Below are 24,640 nucleotides of genomic sequence, written 5' to 3'. Positions count from 1 at the left end.
GAGAGGAGTGTCTACCTCCCCAGCTCTCTGGGACTCCTGAAAGTAAGCCCTGATTGCTTTTCAAAGCCAAATGCTCTGGGGGCTCATCTTGCCAGTGCAGGACCTTTGGGCTGGGGAGCCTGACTTGGGGCTCGGAACCCTCTTTGGGAGAACCTCTGCAATTATAATTCTCCTGTATGTGGGTCCCCAACCTGGGGGTATGGGACTTGGCTATATTGTAACTGTGCCCCTCCTACCCATCTGGTTGTGATTTCTTCTTAATATCTTTTGTCATGGAGGATCTTTTTGGTCGGTTCTGGTCCTTCCAAAGTGTGAACTTTGGAAGCTAAGTAGAACACGTCAACTGTAAAAAGATAATTTATGAGAGAATCACAAATAGGAACACTGACTGGATATTAGTATGAAAGAATTATTGCTGAATTTTTTAAAGTGTGATAATGGCATTATCTCTTGGAGGTACATAGAAAAATATTTACAGATGAAATAAGATATCAGAAATTGCCTTAAAATAACCCAGTGATACGAGTATGTGTAGAAAAAGTGAGGGTGGAGTAAGAGATGATGCAACACCATCAATGAGGTGATAATTTTTGAAGCTGATGGGGATTTAGTTCATTATACTATTTTCTCTATGTGTGTTTAAATTTTTCCACTGAGGTGGTGAAAAGCAGGTATGAAAAGTACCTTGCCAGAGCAGCCGCTCAGTAAATGACTGTTTTTGTAATCTAACAATGAGCCAAGTGTGCTTTAGAGAGATTAAGTCACTTACCAAAAGTCACACAGGTTTGGCAAACACCATGCTCTGCTTCTCAGAGTCCTATGTGTAGGCAGCCCATTTGGCAGCTGCAATAATCATAAAAGCCAAAAAAATCATAAAATCATAAAATTCAACTCATTGAAATTGAATTTTTATTCCAAAGACTGTAATGGGTAGAAAGACAACAGCCAAAATTAAAAACAACTGGCTTAACTGGAAATTAGAAGTAGTTGATTTGCAGGAGAGCAAACAGTGGGTGACGGCCTTGGCACTCTAATAACTGTTATAACCAAGAGAGCATAAAAAAACAAATGTGCTATACATAACGTGGCTATGCAGCATTTACAGCAAATAACTGGAAGAAAGGAAGACAGAAAGAAAAGGAAAAAAATCTACAAAACCCCCAAACTAAGAAATTAATAATTAAGAACATAGTGGGTAAATACTTTCGGTAGCAAAATTTTCACAGTTCTTAAAATGGGAGTCTCCAAAAGTACTTAAGTTCAAAAGCTAAAAAAACTGAAGAGGAAATAGTTACACTGGCTTAGAAGAGCTGCTGCCTGTCACGAAGATGACCATCAGTCCTAGTTCCAAACACAGTGATAACCGGTGAACCTGACCAACCGAAGAGAGGCCGACTGGCGGGCACTGACGTCACTGATTGTACAAACACGCTGGACCATTCGTCACTAACAGCTACTGCTCCTCCTGACTGATGCCAAGGCTGCCTTTCTGCACCTCGAGTTCCTCGGCACTGACCATCGATGGGTCAATAGCTGCGTATTTGGTTCCATGGAATTGAAGCAAATGTATCTGCAGAAATGCAGAATGATTATTTTAAACATCACTGTCGCATATTAATAATTTCTACTTCTAAATTATAGAGTACTCAGGGAAGGAGCAAGATGGGGGTACGGGGTTAAAAGGTAAAAACTACCACGTATAAAAGAGGCCACAAGGAGATACTGTAAATCACAGGGTATATAGCCAATATCTTACAATAACTTTAAATGGAACATAATCTCTAATCTAAAAATGTTGAATCACTACGTAGAACACGTGAAACTAACATTATAAACCAACTACGTGTGTGTTAGTCGCTCAGTTGTGTCTGACTGAGACTCTGTGGACGATAGCCTGCCAGGCTCTTCTGTCCATGTAATTCTCCAGGGAATAATACTGGAGTGGGTTGCTATTCCCTTTTCTAGGGAATCGTCAAGACCCAGGGATTGAACCTGGGTCTCCTGCATTGCAGGCAGATGCTTTACCGTCTGAGCCACCAGGGAAGCCCAAAAAACCAATTATACCTCAATAAAAATAAACATACAAACACTAAAAAACTAGAGTAATATATACTAACTAGAGGAAAATTAGAAAACAAAAAGTCAAAAATCTTTATGTAACCAGTCTTTCTGGGCAACTACATTTTCTTACTAACATTTTAAATTGCAGCACGCTGCTTCTCAAGCAGGTGTTTACCCTTCTCCTCTGCGGCTATGAATCAGGTCCTTCCCATCCTCTGCTGTTCTAATATCATAATGACTGTCTCTGGGAATCAGACAGGATCAAAGAACATGATTGGTTTTTTAAGTCATGACACTATTTGCCAAACTGCAAAGCAGCCATTTCTCACACTATTCTAATATCAGTTTAGGCAGGTGTTTGAAGAGGTGGTGTGTGTTAGATTGTGTGTACGTTTTAATGCATTAAAATTCGACCAAGAAGTCACTTCATGGGACTCAGACTGACTCCATTTAAGTCTGGTGTCCTGACTGAATTCCTTGAATCTGGGAGCCAAGGTTCCATGGTACCAAATGGCTCCTCAGTGTGTGAGTTCAGGCCTGTGGTTCATAGAGAAGGGAGAGTGGGCAGACAGGCACCCAGGTGTCTCTACTATGCTTGAATTCTATAAATTACTCATGGAGACCACCTTTATCAAGTTAGTGCTTCATTCCTACAGAGAATTTTATAGTTCTCTCTCTCCACCACCAAAAAGCTTTATGTTTCAAACGATAGACTCTGGGTTCCATCCAAGGGCCTACCTGTACATAGAGATTCACCTCTGCACTTCTGCACAGGTATGGGAAATTGCCTCCTGTTTTAAGGTGAGCCCTCCGGGCATTAGGATACAGTTTGTACATTTCTTCTTTAGCTTCAGTTGAAAGTGCACTCTGGTCAAACACCTTTAGAAGAATATGAGGGCAAAACTGTTATTTCAATGTGTTCTTTTCACATTAACCAAAGTGTCCCCCCAAGCACTCCTTACAGGAGACATGGTTGAACCTTTCTGAAGCCTGGGCCACCACCTTCTGCTCATCCCTAGTGACTCTAACTCCAAAGTAAAACACACAGATTTTACTGCCAAATGTCTTTTGCATTGTTTAGGGGAAAAAAACTATACCATGAATTTCATTTGTCCTCAAAGATAGTTAATTAAATTAACAGAACATTAATAGCAAGCAATCACTGAAAACACCAATTTCAAAAAGATCACGAAACCCCAAAAGAACTTAGTATTTTAAAAGCAGTTATATGTGTGATATACTCTGTGAAAATAATTATCTAAAAAATTAAGAATATTAGATAAAAAGTCCAGGCCCTTTCCTGGGGGAGCCACTGTTAGGAGTTTACAATATATGACTCAAGAATCATAATACTCACACAAATTTATGTTCAAACTCATGCAAAAATCATTCAAATAATATAAAAGACAAAAAAAAAACCATGAAAATAAAGACAGGTGCGTCTCCACCTTGCTAAAACTTCTAGACATTTTAAGTGACCATGTACTTAAGTGGTGACCATAACTTTGAAAGTGCAGGCAGAGCAAATGCACTGTGAGGACCATATATTTCTTTGAGAGTATTGACAAGCTTACTCTGTGTTGTGGTAAATGTTGGAATGTAGCAATTACAATAGAAAATAGTAAGTTATTGTACATGTTCATAATAACCTGATAAAAATCAGTTTTTAATTTAAATACCATATTACTTGCATTTAGGAATAAATCTATTGTGAGACAGAACAGTTATATGATTAAAATAAAAAGTCAAAGCCACAGTGAAATACCACTTCACATCCATTAGGGTGGCCACTATTAGAAAAAAATAAAGAAAATAACAAGGATATTGGTGACGATATGGAGAAATTGGAGACCTTATGCACTGCTAATGGGAATGTAAAATGGTATGGCCCCTGTGGAAGACGGTAAGGCAGTCCCTCTAGGAGTTAAACAGAATTATCAAAGGATTCAGCAATTCCACTTCTAGGTATGCACCACCCAAAAGAACTGAAAATAGAACCTTGAATGTGTATTTGCACACCAACATTTACAGCAGCATTATTCACAGTAGCCAAAAGGTGGAGACAACTCAAATGTCTATCCACAGATGAAAGGATAAGCAAACTGCGGTATATACATACAACGCAATATTATCCAACCGTAAAAGGGAATGATTTTTAAAATTTTAAATTTATTTTTAATTGGAGGATAATTGGATATTTTTAACATATGCTTTAACATGGATAAAGCTTAGAAATATGCTAAGCGAAACAAGCCAGATACATATGGATATTTATATGATTCCACTTACATGAGGTACCTAGAACAGGTAAATTCATAGAGACAAAAAGCAGGACAAAGGTTACTAGGGTCTCTAGGGGTAACGGTGAAGGAAGAGTTATTGTTTAATGGGTACAGAGTTTCAGTTTGGGATGATGGAAAGTTCTGGAGATGGCTAACAGTAGCAGTTGGACCACACTATAAATATACTTAATGGTACTGAACTGTACACTTAAAAGTAGTTTAAATTTTGTTATGTGAATTTTGTTATGTGTATTTTACTATAATTAAAAAAAAACATGTAAGAAGCAAGCTTTTGTGTTAACTGGACTTTATGGGATTCTGGCACCTTCATTTTGCTGCCCAGATTTGTAACAGCTTAAAAAGAACAGCAAAGCAAACCAAAATGGGTAAGGACTACCATGTCTGTTTAAATTTATTTTTATTTCAATGGTGTTATTCCTTCCAGGAAAAATACAGGATAAGCAATAAAAGATTTTTTTTGAAATTGAAAGAAAGCTGTGTGGGGGGCAGGTGGTAAAAACAAATTAAATGCAGTGTTTGAAGCAACACTGAAAAATCGTAAAATGATTTGTAAGGTGGATCTTGACATATACATATAAAAAAGGTAAAGCATCTGTTTTACTTAAAGAAAACTCACATCCATAATGGTTACAGGGATATCCCGAATTTTATGAGGTTCCACATAAGAATTTTGACAATTCAGGGTAAGTCTTGAAGCCAGTTCACTCTGACCCAAACTTTCCAGCTGCAGGAAAAAAACACAGGTAAAGATTTTTCAAAAAAATTTTTTTCACATTTACATAAGATCCACAGATAATATCCCATTTATAAAGGTGGCATTATGTGTGGTGGGGCCAGTAAGTTAACCACTGAGGAGACACAATATATTTGAGACCGTAACTGGGCCCTGGAAGTGGTGATACTTTTCTGTTCTGGGCACCTGGCCTTCCACAACCCTCAACCTGAGGGGCCTCTTCAACCAGGTGCCTGTGGGCAGCAAGCCCATTCCAGAAGCTTAATGAAGACAGAGAAACATTTCAGTGATCTTAGAGCTGGAAGAGGCCTCAGAAAAAATCATCTATCCAGTAGTTTCTACCTGCACATCTACAAACCTGCTCCATCACACTGACCTGGGGAGGCAGAAGTGGAGGAGTGAGGTAAAAACAGATTCCCAGAGCCCTCGGCCAGGGATTCCAGTTCAAGGCCTAGTGTGAGGCCTTAGAGTCTGTGTTTTTTAAATTTCCCCAAATGATTCTGATAAATTATTCAGCAGCCGTAATATCCATCTAGATGTATTAAAGTTAATATGGAAAAATACTTAACAAACACCTCTAACACACACTGAATGAGACAGGTATTTCTCAGGAACCAAGAAGACATGAAAATTCCCAGGTCAAGGTGTCCCCTCCCCAAGGTCATGATCCTTACCCTGTCTACCATGAAATCAATGGCATCAGCCATCATAGGGTCCACTGGGCCAGAGGAAAAGTTCCCAAGAACTATTTTTTTAAGCATAAATGATGGCATCAGCCAAAAGCTGTAAAAAACAAACAAAAAAACTGACATTTAAACTTACAAGACAATACATGAGTGGCAAGTATTCATTCAATATTGAAGCTCTGTATAGCTAGGCATTTGGGATTTAGAGATTTAAAAAACCTAGTCTCTTCCTTCAAAGAGCTAGTTTTGAAGCATCCAGTTTTTATAAATGCTTTCTCAAGTTCCCAAAGAGTTATGGTTTCATATGATCAAACCTTTGAGGATTGGGAATAATTATAAGCAATATTTAAAAATGCCTTTATTGAGATAAACATTCTGATAATTCCAAGATTTTATTTTCTAGTTGGCCTTATTTTCAATGGCTTAAGCTACTTGTGGAAAACTGAACACTTACCATATCAATCTTAAGGTTTATATCACCTTTTGATTAACATTAAAGGATAGATTTCAAAATAGTAAAATCACAGAGTTATTATACCTACTATTGCTACTAGGGGATTCTTGGGCTAATTCAAAGCAATTCAATCTTCATGTATTTCTATATGTGATCTTTAGTTAGAGTTTACTCCATTAATTACATTGGGAGCCCTTATATAGGGTAAACATGAATTTTTTTAAACCTATGCTGAAAATGACTTATAAAAGGTACAGACCACCTTCTGATATACATTCTCAGTAAACGTCCCTTATAAGGACCAGTTAGCCATCTTCAGTCACCTTCAATGATCTAAGTTCTCTACTCCAAACCATCCCAACAGCTTCTTAACTTCTAAAGGGGATGCTGCCTGCGTGCTTTCTGTGTGTGAGTGAGGGGCAGGGGGTCATCCTCTTGGCTCTGTTCACCCCTGAAGCCTCTGTGTGACACATAGTAAGTATTCAGACATTTGATAAAAAATTACTGATATGCAAGAGCACCAAGTGGGGGAAGTCTTGACTTCTGACAATCAAAACAACATGAAAAAATCATCAAAAAGAATGACTTTTGGTGCATCATCTGGACATGAAGTATCTGTCTAATGCATACAAGAAATTGCTGCACAAATGCTGAGTAAATAAGTGAGAAAAAATCAGGAAACATTTTTAAAAAAATCAGAATGCAAGAGTAAATAGTTGTGAAAACCATGAAAACAATGTTTACCTAGAACATTTTGTGAAAACCAATCTGATCACTCAGGTAAGTTAAGTCAATAGGCTACTTTTGGGGGGTAGAGCCTAGCCTTGTTAGCAATGAAAGAAATATAGTGAAGTCAGTTTTAAGGTACCATTAGACATCTATAAAACTAATTCAAACGATAAAATCAACGAAGGGATGGCTCCAATAAAGCAGGTACCCCACTGGTTGCCTTGCAAAGCATTATGCCCTCTCCATCTTTCTAAAAAGCAGACTAATGTTGTAAAAGTGCCAGCGAACTAAACAGTCTCTCCATTTCGGGGAACCTATCTCAAGGAAATAACCCAGAAAGAGAGGAACAAAAGTAATTTACACACAAAGATATACAGTAGAACCTGATGAAAAATTGAGAGAAGCCGAAGGCCTTAAAAAAACTGTAACAGTCATTACACAGGACTCTGTACACAAAATACTAAGTGGAGAGCAAGCAGAATACAGTATCAGTGAGATATGCACTGAAGGGAAACCGTAAAGGCATGTGAACTATAATAAAGCCAGACGATGATTTAAAGTAATGGGAAACACTGAAGTTAGAATTCTCTCAATTCTTTTCCTTTGCAAGGATGACTGTTTCTAATGCTAAAAGCCAGGATGGTTTCAGAAGACAAAAGTATATATGGCCCCTCCCTCTCTAATGCTTCAAAAAAACCAAACATCAACATTTTCAATTCCACTAAAAATAACAAAACTGTTGGTCACATGTTTACATTCTTACCTGCTTGCGGTCCATGTTTGGTTGAAGATAGAGGTGTCACTGAAGGAATTGCAAAGGATGAGGGAATGGACTCGGGGAGATTTGTGAGTGTATTCAGCAAACTTTTGGGCCAAAAAGCCTCCCAAAGAAGCCCCAAAGAGATGAACCTAATTAGAAACAAACACAAGGATCCTAAAAACAATGACTAATCTTGAAGTATCAAAAAACTGTTTTAATTATCACCAACCACAGAATATAATGTTATCACCAGTCATTAGACTGAAATATTTACAGCAGTTAGAAGTTTAGGAAATACTGTATTTAAATGCAATGTCTATACCCTGTCAAGAAAAAATACAATGGTGTATATGTTATATTAGTTAAAAAATATTATTCACAGATTATATTAGAAAATGAATCTACTTTACAGTTTCTGTTTAAGAAAACAGAAATTTTAATTCAGTAATTCAGTATTTCCACTCCTAGACATGTACTCAAGAGAACTGAAAACGAAATTTGTGTAAGAATGTTCATAGCAACATCACTCATAATAACTAACCAGTGGAAACAAATCAAGTGATGAATGGGTAAATAAAATGTGTTTCATCCATACAATGGGATTTTATTTAACAATTAAAAGGAATGAGTTATTGATAGAATTTGCAACATCGATGAACCTTGAAAATCTCGTGCGAAGTGAAAAAAGCCAGTCACAAAAGACCACAAATTACATTTTTATATTTATATAAAATATCCATAACAGGCAAATCCACAGACAGGGCTCCAGGGAGGAAGAAGGGTGGTGACTGCTAAGTATGGGGTTTCTTTTTGGGGTGGAAAAAATGTTCGAAAATTGACTGTTGTGATGGTTGCACATATCTCTGAATATATTAAAAAACAGTGAATTATACACTTTAAAAGGGTAAACTGTATGGTATGTGAATTCTAGCTCTAAAGAGCTGTTATTAAAAAAAAAAGACAACACCAGACAATGACGTAAATGTTGCATTAAAATCACATGTGAGTAACTAGTTTCAAGGTACTCACTTTATCCAATTGTAAATGGTCTAAAAGTTTTCTGAATCCATCACAGAATTCAAGGTGGTCCCAATAAACTGGATACTGCAACTAGAATATAACAAGTTTTAAATTTATTTTAAAAATTGTAAAAGTAAAATACAACTCATATGTATCTGAAAAATTTAGGGCTCTCACAACAGTGTTTCTCATTTGCTCAATCTCTGCTCCTTTTTCAAAACATAGGAAAATAAGCTCTCATCTTATCCTAGACTTCAAAATTCCAATTTTATCTAACAGAACAATTAAAAAAATAAAAATAAAAACCACACTCTAGTGATACTACGTATACAACAATTTCAATTCACATCAATTTCCTTTCCAAATAGCTTAGAAACTCTGAGGTTCAAGGGTGAACAGAGCAGAACCTATTCAAGTAAGAAAATTTTGTTTTCCCCTTAAACCAATTTCATTCTGAATTATGGCTCAGAACTAGAAATCCTTCTAAGGAGAGTTTCCTCTCTTTTTGGTAGCATTTCTTTAAGGGAGTATTCAATAAAATTGTTCCTCTACGTTTACTGACTTAGTCATTCTATCTGACTTCTTGTAGTACTTTTGTTTGTGATTAAACATTTCAGGTGCTTGACCCCAGGTGACCCCTTAACGTTGACAATAATGAAGAAAAAGAAACACAAGTCACTAATTCCTTTCTAGGGGACTCAGGTTTGTCACCTAAGGGTGCCCTTTAATACACGTAAGATTCATCTTAAAGGCTTGCTGTTTTAAGCACTTAGATTTATTTGGCTAATGACAAATCATTGGGATAGATACCACCATGTAAATTATGGGATAATTTCAGATATGATGTAATATGTTAGTTTTACTATTAAAATTCCATTCGTGGATACGATTCCACTTTTCTGAGGCAGGATGGAGAACAGACTCTTCCTAGCAAAAATTTGAGAGTTTGAGTCAGATGATAGCCTAAAAGAAAGGAGATGACATTTTTATGAATCCTTTAATTTAAAAATGTCTGTGCCCTAAGGAGTGTCCCAGAGCTGAGGTGTCTGGCCTAAAGTGCCAGGTGGAAGGCCTCTGCATCTGACACTCTGAGCAAGAGAGACTATAAGCAAAGGGGAAAAAAAAAAAGCTGGAGACAAGATGGTGGAGTAGAAGGACTTGAGCTTACCCTCCTCTCATGAAAACACCAAAATCACAACTAATTGCTGAACAACCATAACAAAAAAGGCTTAAGCCTACCAAAAAAAAAAGCCTATACCCAAAGAAGAAACCATAATGAGACACCTGAGGAACAGAGGCCACAAACACAGAAAACTAGACAAAATGATATGCAAAGAAATATGCTCCAAGATAAAACCCGAGAAGAACAAATGAAGTGGAGACAGGCACTCTACCTGAAAAAGAATTCGGAGTAATGATGCTACTCCAGGCCCAAAGGGAGTGGCACAATATATTTCAAGTGATGACAGGCAAAAACCTACGACCAAGAATACTCTACTCAGCAAGGTTCCATTCAGCGCCACCAAACCAGCTTTACATGAATGCTAAAAGAATTTCTCTAGACAAAAAAGAAAGGCTGCATCTAGAAACAAGAAAATTACAAATGAGAAAGCTCACTAGTAAAGGCAAATATACAGTAAAAGGCAGGAAATCATCCACACACAAATATGATATCAAACTCAGCAATCATGAGAAGAGGAGAGTACGAATGCAAGACATTAGAAATACATTTGAAATTAAGAGACCAGCACTTAGAACAATCATGTGGGTGTGTGTGTGTGTGTGTGTATAGAAAGAGAGAGAGAGAAAGACAGAGAGAGCACGCTATATCAAAACCTCATGGTAACTGCAAACCAAAAATCTGCAATAGATACACATAGAAAAGAAAAACTGATCCAAACAAAACACTAAAGATAGTCATCAAATTGCAAGTGAAAGTATGTTAGCCACTTGGTCATGTCCGACTCTTTGTGACTGTAGTGGTTAGAAGAGAAAAAAAGAGGAAGAGGAAAAAATGACCTATAAAACCAAATCCAAAACAATTAACAAAACAGCAATTAAGAACATACATATTGATAATTACCTTAAATGTAAATGGATTAAATGCTCCACCCAAAAGACACTGACTAGCTGAATGGATCAAAAAACAAGATCTAGGGCTTCCCTGGTGGCTCGGTGGTAAAGAATCCACAAGAAGAACTACCATAATCAGCAGCCCATGAACCACAACTACAGAGGACCCCCTGCTTGCTGCAACTACAGAAAAGCCCACGCAGCAATGAAGACCCAGCACAGCCCCAAATAAACAAGTTAATAATAATAAGTACCCATATATTTGAGAGTCCCTTGGACTGCAAGGAGATTCAACCAGTCCATTCTGAAGGAGATCAGCCCTGGGATTTCTTTGGAGGGAATGATGCTGAAGCTGAAACTCCAGTACTTTGGCCACCTCATGTGAAGAGTTGACTCATTGGAAAAGACTCTGATGCTGGGAGGGATTGGGGGCAGGAGGAGAAGGGGACGACAGAGGATGAGATGGCTGGATGGCATCACTGACTCGATGGACGTGAGTCTGAGTGAACTCCGGGAATTGGTGATGGACAGGGAGGCCTGGCGTGCTGCGATTCATGGGGTGGCAAAGAGTCGGACACGACTGAGCGACTGAACTGAACTGAACGCTCTCTATAAGAGATACACCCACATCTAGGGACACATACAGACTGCAACTAAAAGGATGGAAAAAGGTATTCCAAGCAAATGGAAATCAAAGAAATCTGGAGGAGTGATACTCTTATCAGACAAAATAGACTTGAAAATACTGTTAGAAGAGACAAAGAAGGACACTACACAATGATCGAGGAGTTAATCCAAGAAGATATAACAATTGTAAATAAATATGCACCCGATGTAAGAGCACCTCAATATACAGGCAATTGCTTAAAGGAGAAATCAATAGGAACACGCACCATGAAGAAATAGAAAACATGAATAGACCTATTACAAGAGATTGAAACTATGATTTAGAAACTTCTAACAAACAATAGTCCAGGATCAGAGGGCTTCACAGGTGATTCTATCAAGCATTTAGAGAAGAGTTAACACCTATCCTTTTAAAAGTATTCCAAAAAATTGCAGAGGAAGGAACACTCTCAAACTCATTCTATGAGGCCCCCATCACCCTGATACCAAAACCAGACAAAGATTTCACAAAATAAGAAAATTACAGGCCAATATCACGGATAAACATAGATGCAAAAATCCTCAAAATACTACTGAATCCAACAATATAGTAAAAGATCATCTACCACGATCAAGTGGGGTTTATCTCAGGGGTTCAAGGATTTTTCTATATTCACAAATCAATCAGTGTGATACCTCATATTAACAAATTGAAGAAAAACTGCATGATCACCTCAACAGATGCAGAAAAATCTCTTGACAAAATGAGTATGAGTAAAACTGGAAATGTGAACAAGGTTGGTGGATTATATTAACATCAATGTTGGCTGTGATATTCTACTACAGTTTTATAAAACGTTACTATTGGGAGAAAATGGGCAAAGTATATAAGGGGTATCTATTATTTCTTACAACTGCATGTGAATCTATAATTATTTCAATAAAAATGTAAATGAAAAAAGGACCCATGCATTTTTAACTGCTGGATACTAACAGATGTCTAGTAAAATTTCAGAAATCTCCTGGCACTTTGATCAAATCTTAAGGACAAAGTGATTTTGAAGACACTGCTGTCTTTTTCCTTGATTCTTTATCTAGCTAAGAAATAGGGAATGCCCACATCAGGAAGCTTGAGGGCAAGAAGAAATATCCAGGCAAAAGGCAAGGCTGTGTGCCCTGTCAGTTTAGAACCAAAAACATGCTGTCTGCTTTGAAGAACGCTCAAAAGTGAGACAGACAGCTGGGGGGCTGCTCAGTTTCCCCTTCCCTGGCTGACCAACAGCGATCACCTAGACAGAAAGTGTCACCACTTCAGCTGCAAAGGACTAGGACGAGGGCGGCTACCACCCTCCTCTCCTGGAATGCTGTGCAGAGAGGGATTACTGAAAACCCAGAACAAGGGAGGATTGCATGGCAGGGCTTCCAACACACCATATGAGGAATGGTTAAAGACTCCGGAGAGATTTACCTGGAGAAGACAAGACCTGGGGGGAAAGTCAGTAGGCGGCCGAAAGTAACAAGTTTTTTTCAAGAAAGAGCAGGGCTGTCAAGAGGAAGAGGAACTGCATTTGTCTCGTGTGACCCCAGTTGGTGGTAGCCCCAGTGGAATTTTCAGTTTCCTTCTAAGAGAAGAGCCCTGGTCCACATTTTCTCTCCTCTAGGCAGTAAATAAAACGTATACTAACAGCAGTACTCCCATGAGGAGTACCATTTACATTTTAACATTCTAGGTCCCAGAAAACAACTGCCAGCTCCAAAGCCAGGGCCTCTGCTTCGGGGAAGTTAGGAAACCAAAGTCCACCATCCTGACCTAGTCAAGGCGTGCCAAACACTCTATGGTGAGCAACAGCGCCTTCCCGCCTACGCCCTCCTCCCAGAGAGGGAGATTAAAGAATGACCAATGCAAAACTAGATTTAGACCAACCTCAGTGATAACACGGAGAAGGCAATGGCACCCCACTCCAGTACTCTTGCCTGGAAAATCCCATGGACAGAGGAGCCTGGTAGGCTGCAGTCCATGGGGTCGAGAAGAGTTGGACACGACTGAGCAACTTCACTTTCATTTTTCACTTTCATGCATTGGAGAAGGCAATGGCAACCCACTCCAGCGTTCTTGCCTGGAGAATCCCAGGGACGGGGGAGCCTGTTGGGCTGCCATCTCTGGGGTCGCACAGAGTTGGACACGACTGAAGCGACTTAGTAGCAGCAGCAGCAGCAGTGATAACAATTAGAAACAACATACTTTTTAACCAAATGTGAAGGATATGAGCTAATTAATGAACCTCACCTCACCTGTCAAAGACTCACAGTAAAGCAAGCTTTCGGTCCCCTTTGCTGCTCACAAGCAGTGATGGAATAAAAGGGGGGAGGAAATGGGGTCAGAAGATTGAGCTGGGTTCTCCCTCTGCTGCCTACTGGCTGTGTGACCCTCAGCCATCTCTAAAATGTCCAGACCTCAGCCTCATCTATAAACAACAACAATGCTTCCTACCGGTCAGACTTATTCAGGAAATGCACGTTCAAGCTGAGGGTAGAGAAAGCTTCGATAAAGGTTTGTCTCCTCTGCGCCTCCGTTTGTTTTCAAACCATACCACCTTCATCAAAAAACTCCCTTTCACATTTTAAAAATGAAACAGTATTTTACAATAAGAAACATGCCTATTACTATACTCAGAAACACACACACACACACACACACACAAAATCAGAAAAAGTGGACCTGCACTGTTATCCTAAATCAACAATACTTACAGCTATAACCCGGTAACCCCATCCAGTCAAAGCCAAAATCTGCCGGAAAAATACATCCGCAGTTCCGCTGACGGGAGGGAGAAATATGAGAGGACACCTGATATTTCTGGGGCCTGCATCGTAGAGCGACCAGATCTTACTATCATCATCATCCACAATAATCTGGAGAGAAAGTTATAAGAAGAAAATGAAAAATCTCATGGATTTGATTTTACATGTTAATAGTTATTTCGACACCGTAACTTCGCTGACAATTTTAATACCACTGTCTTGGTGGTTTACACACTAATGTGGGGATCACACCAGACCAGTACATATAATAAACAGCTTTGTCTCCTTTTCCTTCTTCAGAACTGACACAGTCCATGGAACTGCTTTATACTTTTCCCGAGAGCTTCTTTTTCTCTCAGCTTGGAATTTTCCTCTCCAGTCATGATTATTTGAAGTTTATTTTGTTTACCATTAAACAGTAAACTCTGCACATGGCATCTTAACTCTCCCCCATATTTCTGGCTGTGTGTGTGCATGCGCGCATGTAGGAGGAGGACAATTTGCAGAGTCATTCTCCAGTGCTGGCCCAGAGGGCTGGCTGGGATCAGCAGGGTTAGTGTGTGAAAGGGGAGACGAGAGATAGAAAAGACTCCGGGCTCTGAGGAGAAGCTGGGTAGAGATGGGACCATGAGTGAGATGCTTCAGGAGCCTGATCTAGCCCAAGCCTCTGAGACAGAGACCTCTGCTAGAGAGGAGGGATGAGGCAGGTATAGGTGTCACTGTCCCCAGAGAGTATTTCAAACCATTCGGTCAGGTGTGGGGAATGGGCTCAGGAAGAAACTGGATTTTGGGGGAAAGGGGGATGAGGAGGAGGAAGGTCATCAGAAACCTTCCTCATTTAGTGGCTTTTGACCCAGTAAGGGAAAAAGATGAGCATTACATGAGCTGAGACAAATCAGGTGTTCAGCACAGAGTCTGGCAGATACTGAGTGTTCAATAGTGGCAAAAATGTTCGCTACAGTATGCACTGCATGATAGGTGATTTTCGTTCTCTTTGGCTGACTTTTTGGTGCTATTTGGAAAAGTACATTAACTGCTTGAACTTAACGCCAATGCAAATCAATACTTATCCTACTTTTATATTAAAAGGTTCAAGGTTCTATTTTTTTCTTCTTTGGCCATGCCATGTGGCATGCTGGATCTTATTTTCCCCTGCATTAGGAGCACGGAGTCTTAACCACTGGACCACCAGGGAAGCCCCAAGTTCCATCTTCTGAGAGCTCCAAGTTGGCAGTGCTGTGGGGCCTATGGTGTCAATGTGGGTGGCAGCATGCTAACCAGAGTCACTTAGCAGATGAACAGGGCAGGGCAAAGTCTAGAGGGCCCTATCCAATACTTTCCGGACTTCCACAAGCGACGGTATATCTCATGATTATGTTTTTGCCCTTTGGATTCTGCCACTCACATTTTTGTTTTTCATGTTTCTTTTTGCTGTGATTGTAGTGAAAAATCTTAGTGACCATTGATAGTGCATCCAGTAAATTCCAACCTTCTAATAATAAAACATGAGATATGACATTCAGATTTCTAAAATTAAAATCTAGCACTATGAAATTTCAAGCAAACTCTTCATCACTTATGGACCAAACTGACCAAAGGATAACACTATATCAGTGAAACTACTTCCTACAACTACTTCCAAGTATATTTCGGTAAGTTTGTGTTGCTTTGGGTCTAGTGATTAGCTTGCTGAGTGAGTTCATCAAGAGGAGCCCATGTTAATTACTTGAGGGGATGGGACAAGGCAGAGGGACTCCAGTGGCAATTCTTCTAGCACAGACAGTAGTTCCTGGGGTAGCAAGAAGAAAGGCAGGTTCCCTTTGCCAAGCTGCTTTGAAGCCAGATAATTTGATTTTAACCCAAACTCTACTAGACTATGTGACTTTAACATGTTAACCTCCATGAACCTTGGTTTTCTCATCTGTAAAATGGGCACACCACTACCCACTTTGTTACACTGTATTTGGGGACTTCCTACAATAGTGGAAGGTATTCTGTCTCTATGTAGAAACTGTACCTCAAATTTCTATAGGAAGAGTAACTGTTATTAATTCAAACTTGCATGCTACTTCCACAGCTATCTACCCTGACAAAATAATTTTAACAGCAACATAGATGATCTTCAGATCACAGTACTCTAATACTTCTGCAAGGGGATCAGCAAAGATTTTATTCTGACACAACTTTTGTCAGTGTGATCCCCAAGCATTTGGGATTAATTTGAGACTCACAGTCAACAGACTTCAACGTAAGTGTTTAGGGTTTTTGGACAACCCAGGCAAATAAAGTTTCTAAAAGATGACTATGACAGAATGAGTACAGATTATGGCAAACAGAGGATCTATAATGTAAATCTTCAATCTTGAAGAACAGGAAAATGGTTTCTAACAGAATCTAACTGCACTTACTGTACAGGTGCTGTTGCTTACACTTTCCACCAAACTATACAGAGGAGTACACGTATTCCTGCTTGCTTGAATATGTAAAAACAACTGTAAAATAATAAGTACAGTTATTCTGACTTTTACTCTTGAATGAGTCTCAAAAGTTGATTATACTTGACAGGGAAGGGGTTGAACATTATGTTCTGCAATCCAGTCGTGATATTTGGCAATAACCTTTACTCTCAAACACTATTAAGACATAATGTCTAAATCACACATGAAAAACAATACAAGATTTTGCAAATAAGAGGTGTAGTAAAACCATACATACCTTTTTAAGGGGGACTGTACTTCTAAACCAGTTATAATCAGGAGAGACTTTAATCTCTCCCATGGTTAGCTGAAATGGAGGTTAACCCTGAAATAAAAGCATGTGATGTTTCACGTCAAGAATTCATGTTTACATCAGAACTAAATGTAGAATCTGGTCTGGTTCTACCAACAATACTTTAAAAGGTAAAACCGAGGAAATGGGCTGTTTTACCTTGTCAACAGAAAACAATTGGTGAAATCCTATAATCATGGAGCAAGCAAGAAGTACCCTGAGAGAGAATTATTCCAACCCCCTTAGTTCCTCCAAAAGAGGAATCTGGTCTAGAAAATGTTAATGACTTACCCAAGATCCCATGGCTATTGCAAAACCAGGACCACAGGACAGTCTTTTCTGACCCCTGACTGCCTGTCCTAGTTACATGACTCCAAATGCAGTAGAATAGCCTGTCTTTCAACAAAACCTTAAGAATCTATGTTAATAAAGATGTTCCTGACAGAATTTTAGGGAACAGTCCACACTAGAAAAAGGAGTTCATGTAAGCCTGCTGCTGCTGCTAAGTCTGCTTCCTCATAAATTCATAAAATGCCATAAATCTAACTCTAGGAGAAGACAGCTTCAGAAACACACATAGATTTTAATGCAAAATACAGGAAAAACTTGCTGTTCATATGGATGTGGTAAAAGTGATATAATGCACGCTGAAGATCCATGATAAAGTACCAGAACATTCCTGAAGGCACAATAACTTACAAAAAATTAAAACATGTGGCCTTTAAAAAACAGGTGGTCTTCTATTGTGAGATTAATGATTTCCAGCTGTTATAGTTCTATGACCTGGGAAAAGTCACTGACCCTTTGGGGGCTTGTTTTCTCATCTAGGATTGTTTCACTACTCTCTCCCTAAAGTGCAGCATAGTGCTTCGTACACAGCAGGCATTATCTGTCGACTAAATGAAATGACTGCATCCTAAGCAGGCCAAACTAGTCAATCCTAGAATCCCTTTTAACCTGGGTACCTATTAGTGTTACATTGGCCGGGCATCCTCAACTTAAAGCTGCCCCTGTTTGCTTAAAAATCTATGTTGTTTCATAACAGGAACTTGAAAATTATAGTTCCTTGTTGCAGATTCTTATTGCCAAATGACGAAATTCTACCCATTGGTTTGGAAGGACTCAAATGCTCCTTTGCATCATGTCCTCTACTGCAGCACAAGCCTGGACTTTCCTAGCAGGGCTAGGATGAGTTTGAGACCCTAGGACTTAAGTCTTAGGCTTGACTGTGAACTGAGAAACTTAGAGGGGCTTTTCTGGGCTGGTCAGGTGCCAGGGATTCTTAAGCCAATGAATCTTCCTCTTTGGCCCTCCACATCTGCTCCCTCAAAAAAAAAGGGCACTCAGCAATCTCAACTGTTACCTCTAGCCTTGGGGGCTACTAAACTGAACCCCAAGGAGATGGTAAATGTAGACATCCAATATTAAACTAGGTTTACAACCTTAACACTGTAGTAACTGGCCTTTTCTTTCAAGGCTGGGATGGTTCTTAGAAAAGTTTATTGAAATCTTCAGTGGTTCTAAAATATGAAGAAAATCATCAGCCAGTATTATACAGACAATCAATGTGCATGGATGTAGTTCTTATTCATACTGAAATAAAGAAAATCATTCTTTGCATATCCATTTTCTCTTAACAAATATTAACATGTTAAAAAACTGAAGCCATTTGAACTATAGCCCTTCTCTAAGCTGGTCACTGCTTTTAACTGAAAGCAACTGGTAAGTATAGTTAATTCTGGAAAACTTTCTACCTGGACAGACTTGAACTATTCCTATGTCATCTAACTATTGCCTAATCAAGACATTTTCTAGTATACCATTACTATAAACAATCACTATTCTACAGGAGGAAATATCAAAAACATGTTTAGAAAAAAATCCCTACTCAACAGATCAGAACAAAACACCTACTCAAAACACTTTGTCTGACTAAAGTCAGAAATTTTGCTTCTATATTCACCAAACTTGGGATAAAATAAATGATTCATAGTTTGGAATCAGTTGCAACATCCAAACCAAACTATCATACAAATATACACACACACATTGTACACAGGCTCACACACTCACTGTCATTCACTTCTTCCCTCAGGAGTAAGTAAAACAAGGTTCCTTACCACAGTCTTCAGTATTATCCACAACCACTCAATATTATAACATTTATTTTATAACTAATCTCACTGGTTGGAGATTCCACTGAACGGTGACTACATTTTTATAGAAGCAAGTGATGTGAACACTTGTGCTAGTTTGGCAGTACATGAAACGTAAGATAGATACCAAATGTTGCATATGACCAACTGACATTTAAGAGGGAAAAAAACTGCTGCAAAGGGAAAGCGGCTGTGAGTGGTATGAAAAGGAATTTTGTTCTCCTAGCTCTCTTTCATCCACTACAAGGGAATACTTTTCCAAGTCACAAGGGGAACATTCTGCATATGGCAAAAAAAAAAAAAAGGTTCACTGAGACTGTGATCCAACTGATCGGTATTAAATAAGAAAGAATGTGGACCAGGAGCTCAACGCTGATTTGATCTCTCACAATTCTTCACAAAAACAAAAGCACCTGTTCATGCTGCTGGGAAATGGGTGGCAGGAATTTTCCCTTCGTCTTGCTTAGGGAAACCCCCTTCTCAGAGAGTGCTCTAGACACCCAGTCCTCTCTGGCCCTTGTGCTGCTCCAGGATAAAACTGCCAGTTTTGAGTGTGCAAGAATTACATGCACTTCTCCATCAAGGTTTCACCAAAACCAGCCACTTTACAGTCCACTTATCCCTCAGGATTTCAACAGACCCTGCCAATTCACAGCCAATGAAATCGCCTTTACAAATGTTTAAGTCATCTAACCAGTTCAACTAGTCAGAGATTTTCTGATCCTTTTCCTCAATCATATGCTCTACATACAGACAATCTATGATTCTTACTGACACAAGCAATAGCAAAATATTAGAACCTAAGAGTCTCTGGAGGATGCCCTTGGCTTTTTAATGCAAGTCTCCATACCTCACCACACCAGTACAGAGCTATTCTTTTTTTAGGTTTCCTGGGGGGAAGATTTATCCTTATCTTCAGAAACTTACTCTATTATCTTCTAAACCTCATAGGAGGAAAAGCTGACTACTTGACATTTTGACGGTCACATCTCATCTTGTACCCTGTCTTAGTATTAAAGCTTTTGGAAATTTGCACACAGCTATTCAATTACCCCTCAGTCTCTTGAAGCTCGGTGCCAAGAGGAGCTGGAACATTGTAGGTGGAGACAAAGAAGCAGCATAAATGCAGAATTTAGGACTCCCGAGGACAAGGAGAAGAGGAAAGTGAGACAGCTTAGCCCTGCCACTTTCCTCACACCTGGCCCGTGCTCAGCAATGACAAAGGCATTTATCACTTTCAGGCTGAGGTGCAATCTCCAAAATAACTAGTCTGCTCAGAGTTCTTCAAAGTTTACAGGAAAAATGCGTTCCTGGGCTGCAGCAGTGTAGCCCCAATATGGGATAACAGGAGTATGTCCAGGTCAAGTACCCGACCCCCCACCCGAGGCGAAACACACACAGATCTCCACCTTCTTCCAGTCCCACTGGTGACAGCTACACAAAGGCAGGGTCACAGGCACACCGATCACCCCCATGAACTCAGACACGACCTTAGACACACACACAGGGACGTGCAATCACGTGCATGGTCACATGAGCCGACCCACTAAGGGCCACACTCACAAAGTCACACCGACAGAGGCAGCCGTGATCACTACAAACCACTCTCACCTGCGGCCACAAACACATCATACACCCACATCCCAGGCTTCCCAGGACCCCTCCCACCCCTCACCTGCCGTGGCCGCCCCCAGGTCCCTGTCCCTCCTCCCAAGGCGGCTCTTCCCTCCAGAAAGGGGGCCGGCCTCGGAGGCTGCTGGGGCCCGGGTTGGGGCTGGAGGCCTGAGCGCTCAGTATCGGTAAGCGCTGCTAGCCGTGGGGGCGCGCTGGAGGGCCGGCCTCCGAGGGGCGGGGCGCGCGACCGAGTGAGACCGGACCGCCGCCCTCCCTCCTCCGGAATTGTTCGCGAAGCGGGCGCGAGCCGCGAGCTTCCGGGTTCGGAGGGGTGGGGCCACGTCGCGAGGAAGGGGTGGAGCTGCGTGACTCCGGCGGTCACCATGGCGACGGGGCGGGTTGGACCACAGAGTGAGAGAGACTCCGGCTTTCTCCGTACATCCTGCCGGCTGCAGAGTTGGCATCGGCTCTGGCGGGGGCGGGGGCGCCGGGAGGAGGCCCAGAGAGACTCAAGGGTCAGTTCTAGGTCACTCATATGACGTGAGCACCGAGGGAAAGGTTGTGGGACTGGAAGAAAGGGGCGCCTGACCCTTGGGACCTGCCTCGCCTGCAGTTCTCGGCATAAAGCTTTGAGCGAACTCCTTTGGGTTACAGGCTTTGATGAACAAGTCTTTGTATACTGTCTTTTCTTGACAAGATTTTTTTTTCCTTTGGCACGGCCACAAATGCCCCCCATAATCCTCCACCATAACACCTCCACCTCCCTTTCCAGACTTGTGCTGAGGTCTTGGGAATTTCCAGGAACAGCTCCCGCTGACCGGCCAGCTCCTTCATCACTTTCCCTTATAGGAATAGAGAATGTTCATATATTTATTAACATTATTAACACGGTTCAACAGTACGTGAACGGTGAAATTCCAGATGTTCAAGCTAGATTTAGAAAAGGCAAAGGAACCAGAGATCAAATTGCCAACAACTGCTGGATCATGGGAAAAGCGAGAGAATTCCACAAAAACATCTACTTCTGATTTATTGACTATGCCAAAGCCTTTGAATGTGTGGATCACAACAAACAGGAAAATTCTTAAAGAGATGGGAATAGTAGACCACCTTACCTACAGAAATCTTACCTACAGATTTCTTGAGAAGTCTGTATGCAGGTCAAGAAGCAACAGTTAGAACTGAACATGGAACAACAGACTGGTTCCAAATCAGGAAAGGAGTAGGTCAAGGCTGTATATTGTCACCCTACTTATTTAACTTACATGCAGAGTACATCATGTGAAATGCCAGGCTGGATGAAGCAGAAGCTGGAATCAAGATTGCCAGGAGAAATATCAATAACCTCAGATATGCAGATGACACCACCCTTATGGCAGAAAGTGAAGAAGAACTAAAGAGCCTCTTAATGAAAGTGAAAGAGGAGAGTGAAAAAGTTGGCTTAAGACTCAACAGTCAGAAAACTAAGATCATGGCTTCCAGTCCCATCACTTCCTGGCAAATAGATGGGGAAACAATGGAAACAGTGAGAGACCTTACTTTTTTGGGCTCCAAAATCACTGCAGATGGTGACTGCAACCATGAAATTAAAAAATGCTTGCTCCTTGGAAGAAAAGTTATGCCCAACCTAGACAGCATATTAAAAACCAGAGACATTACTTCACCAACAAAGATCCATCCCAGTAGTCATGTATGGATGTGAGAGTTGGACCATAAAGAAAGCTGAGAGCCAGAGAATTGATGCTTTTGAACTGTGGTGCTGGACAAGACTCTTGAGAGTTACTTGAACTGCAAGGAGATACAACCAATCCATAGTAAGGGAAATCAGTCCTGAATGTTCATTGGAAAGACTGATGCTGAAGCTGAAACTCTAATACTTTGGCCACCTGATGCAAAGAACTAACTCATTTGAAAAGACCCTGATACTGGGAAAGACTGAAGGCGGGAGAAGGGGACAACAGAGGATGAGATGGTTGGACAGCATCACCCATGTGATGGACATGAATTTGAGTAAATCTGGGAGTTGGTGATGGACAGGGAGGCCTGGCGTGCTGCAGTCCATGGAGTCACAAAGAGTCAGACACAACTGAGCGACTGAACTGAATATATTTATAATCACTTATGTAAGATTCTGCAAAGTACATGACTCTCCTTTTCATTAAAATATTTGGAGGTATGAAAATGCTGAATAACATATAAAGCTCCTTGCTTGAAGCTTTTTAGTAGTCTCGCAGTAAGATCCTGCTGAAAAAAACATCTAATCTGTTTCAGGGAAAACTTGTACCTGATTAAAGGCCTTTGCCTTTATCCTGGCAAATGTTTTTTGGGGATTAGGGGCAGGAAAGAATCAGAGTAAACTGCATCCTAAGTAATGAGCTCTGCCTTCCTGCTTAGGAGCCTTGGATCCCAGTCTAGGATTGGGACAAATCCCAGATACATTTCCCAAGAACACAGTAACATATCCACCCCCCTAAACCCCTGCCAAATCACCTGTTCAGAATTTCAAATCAGTAACAGAAAGTGGGCTTTTCAAGTGGCACAGTGGTTAAAAAATCTGCCTGCCAATGCAGAAGACACAAGAGACCATTCCTGGGATGGGAAGATCCCCTGGAGAAGGAAATGGCAACGCACTCCAATATTCTTGACTGGAAAATTCCATGGACAGAGAAGCCTGGTGGGCTACAGTCCATGGGGTCACAAAGAGTCAGACTCGACTGAGTATACAACAACAGAAAGTGGTCTTCTGTTTTTTGCACCACATAGGTTCTGAATGTTTTTGTCGAAGAATTTTAACCTTGGATGTTTTTCTTAAAAATTTAGAGAAGTTTAATGAATAGAATAACTGGCAAATCACTGGTTGTATGTAAAACCCATTATAGGTACTCATTACATTGTTTATCTGTCTCCTGCAATGGGTTGGGAGTTTTAATTTAGAAAATCAAACAGTGATTTAACCAGTGCATTAATTATTATGACCTGGTTCATAATAAGCACTAAATGTGTATTGAATGAATTAATTAGTGAATAAATAAATCTATCTGCTAGTATTCCTAAAGCTGTATTGCTTATATCCCACACTCCCAGACCTCACTTGAGTATCTACACTAAAGAGACATGAATTATGGATTTGCTCCAATGTATTAAAAATCCTTATTCTGGTAATAAGGATATTCTGCTTACTTTGGTAATAATAACTTTTAATTTGACTGTTGATAAAGGAAAGCCATTTTATTAAATAGATACATTTTGTTATATTTATACTTTTGTTAAAAGATCAAACCCCAAATCATGAATCTTTTGTTTCCCTTAGAAAAGGAACTCATGGTCATATTTGGACCTTCAGTTGTTCCATAACACATGGCAAGCACATTGTCCTTTCCCTAATCTGTGAACAAGGAACAGTTAATATCTGTGGATTCCAGCTGCCCTACAATCGCACAAGTGCAGGAAGCAAACTCTGGACCCAGGGCAAGCCAAGGGGCAAGCAGGCCTGGTGGGTGTGGCTGGAGGGTTTGCAGCTGTCATGGTTGGGGTCTGCCAGATGGTTCCCACAGCACCAGTCCCTGTGTGAGAATCTCACTTACAAACTGGAATGTTCACAAAATACTCTGTGAACACCAAGCAAAGTAAACAGGTGGCCAGCTGCTTCTCAAAACTGCCCAAAGCCAAGCTCTTTTCCTCAAATTGATTTTTTCGACAGGATAATATTTGTTTTAAAACACATGTGCAAAATAATCCTAGCTATATCTCATATGCATGTATACACACCAGAGTGGTGGTTACCTCTGAGGGGAGACTGGAAATACAAGGAGAACTTGGCTTTAGACGTAGCATCTGAATTCACGCAACAATCCATATGTTATTGTGATTAAAA

At 40.2% G+C, this 24,640-nt stretch overlaps 1 protein-coding gene across 6 annotated transcripts; it reads right to left on the bottom strand.

Annotated features, from left to right (window-relative positions):
• Positions 1-886: 886 nt before the first annotated feature.
• Positions 887-24,640, bottom strand: SPG21 (SPG21 abhydrolase domain containing, maspardin). 6 transcript variants are annotated; one of them, XM_086323044.1, is made up of 9 exons: positions 20,828-21,075; positions 16,943-17,029; positions 14,177-14,338; positions 8,756-8,836; positions 7,730-7,875; positions 5,772-5,880; positions 4,981-5,088; positions 2,800-2,940; positions 887-1,570 (listed from the first exon to the last, which is right to left on the bottom strand). In XM_086323044.1, exons 2-9 carry the CDS (start codon positions 17,003-17,005, stop codon positions 1,454-1,456), a joined length of 927 nt encoding a protein of 308 aa, XP_086179170.1. In that variant the 5' UTR covers positions 17,006-17,029; positions 20,828-21,075; the 3' UTR covers positions 887-1,453. The 6 variants fall into 6 exon arrangements, with proteins under 6 accessions (XP_086179170.1, XP_086179172.1, XP_086179173.1 ...); XM_086323046.1 differs by lacking the exon at positions 20,828-21,075 and adding an exon at positions 20,562-20,755; XM_086323047.1 differs by lacking the exon at positions 20,828-21,075 and adding an exon at positions 20,205-20,575.

This window comes from Bos grunniens, chromosome 10 (assembly GCF_055505025.1).
Source record: "Bos grunniens cultivar Pamir isolate PY7600 chromosome 10, Bosgru_T2T1.0, whole genome shotgun sequence".
NCBI lineage: Eukaryota > Metazoa > Chordata > Mammalia > Artiodactyla > Bovidae > Bos > Bos grunniens.
Note: the sequence above shows the minus strand (reverse complement) of the source record. Positions and strands in the feature narration are given on the sequence as shown.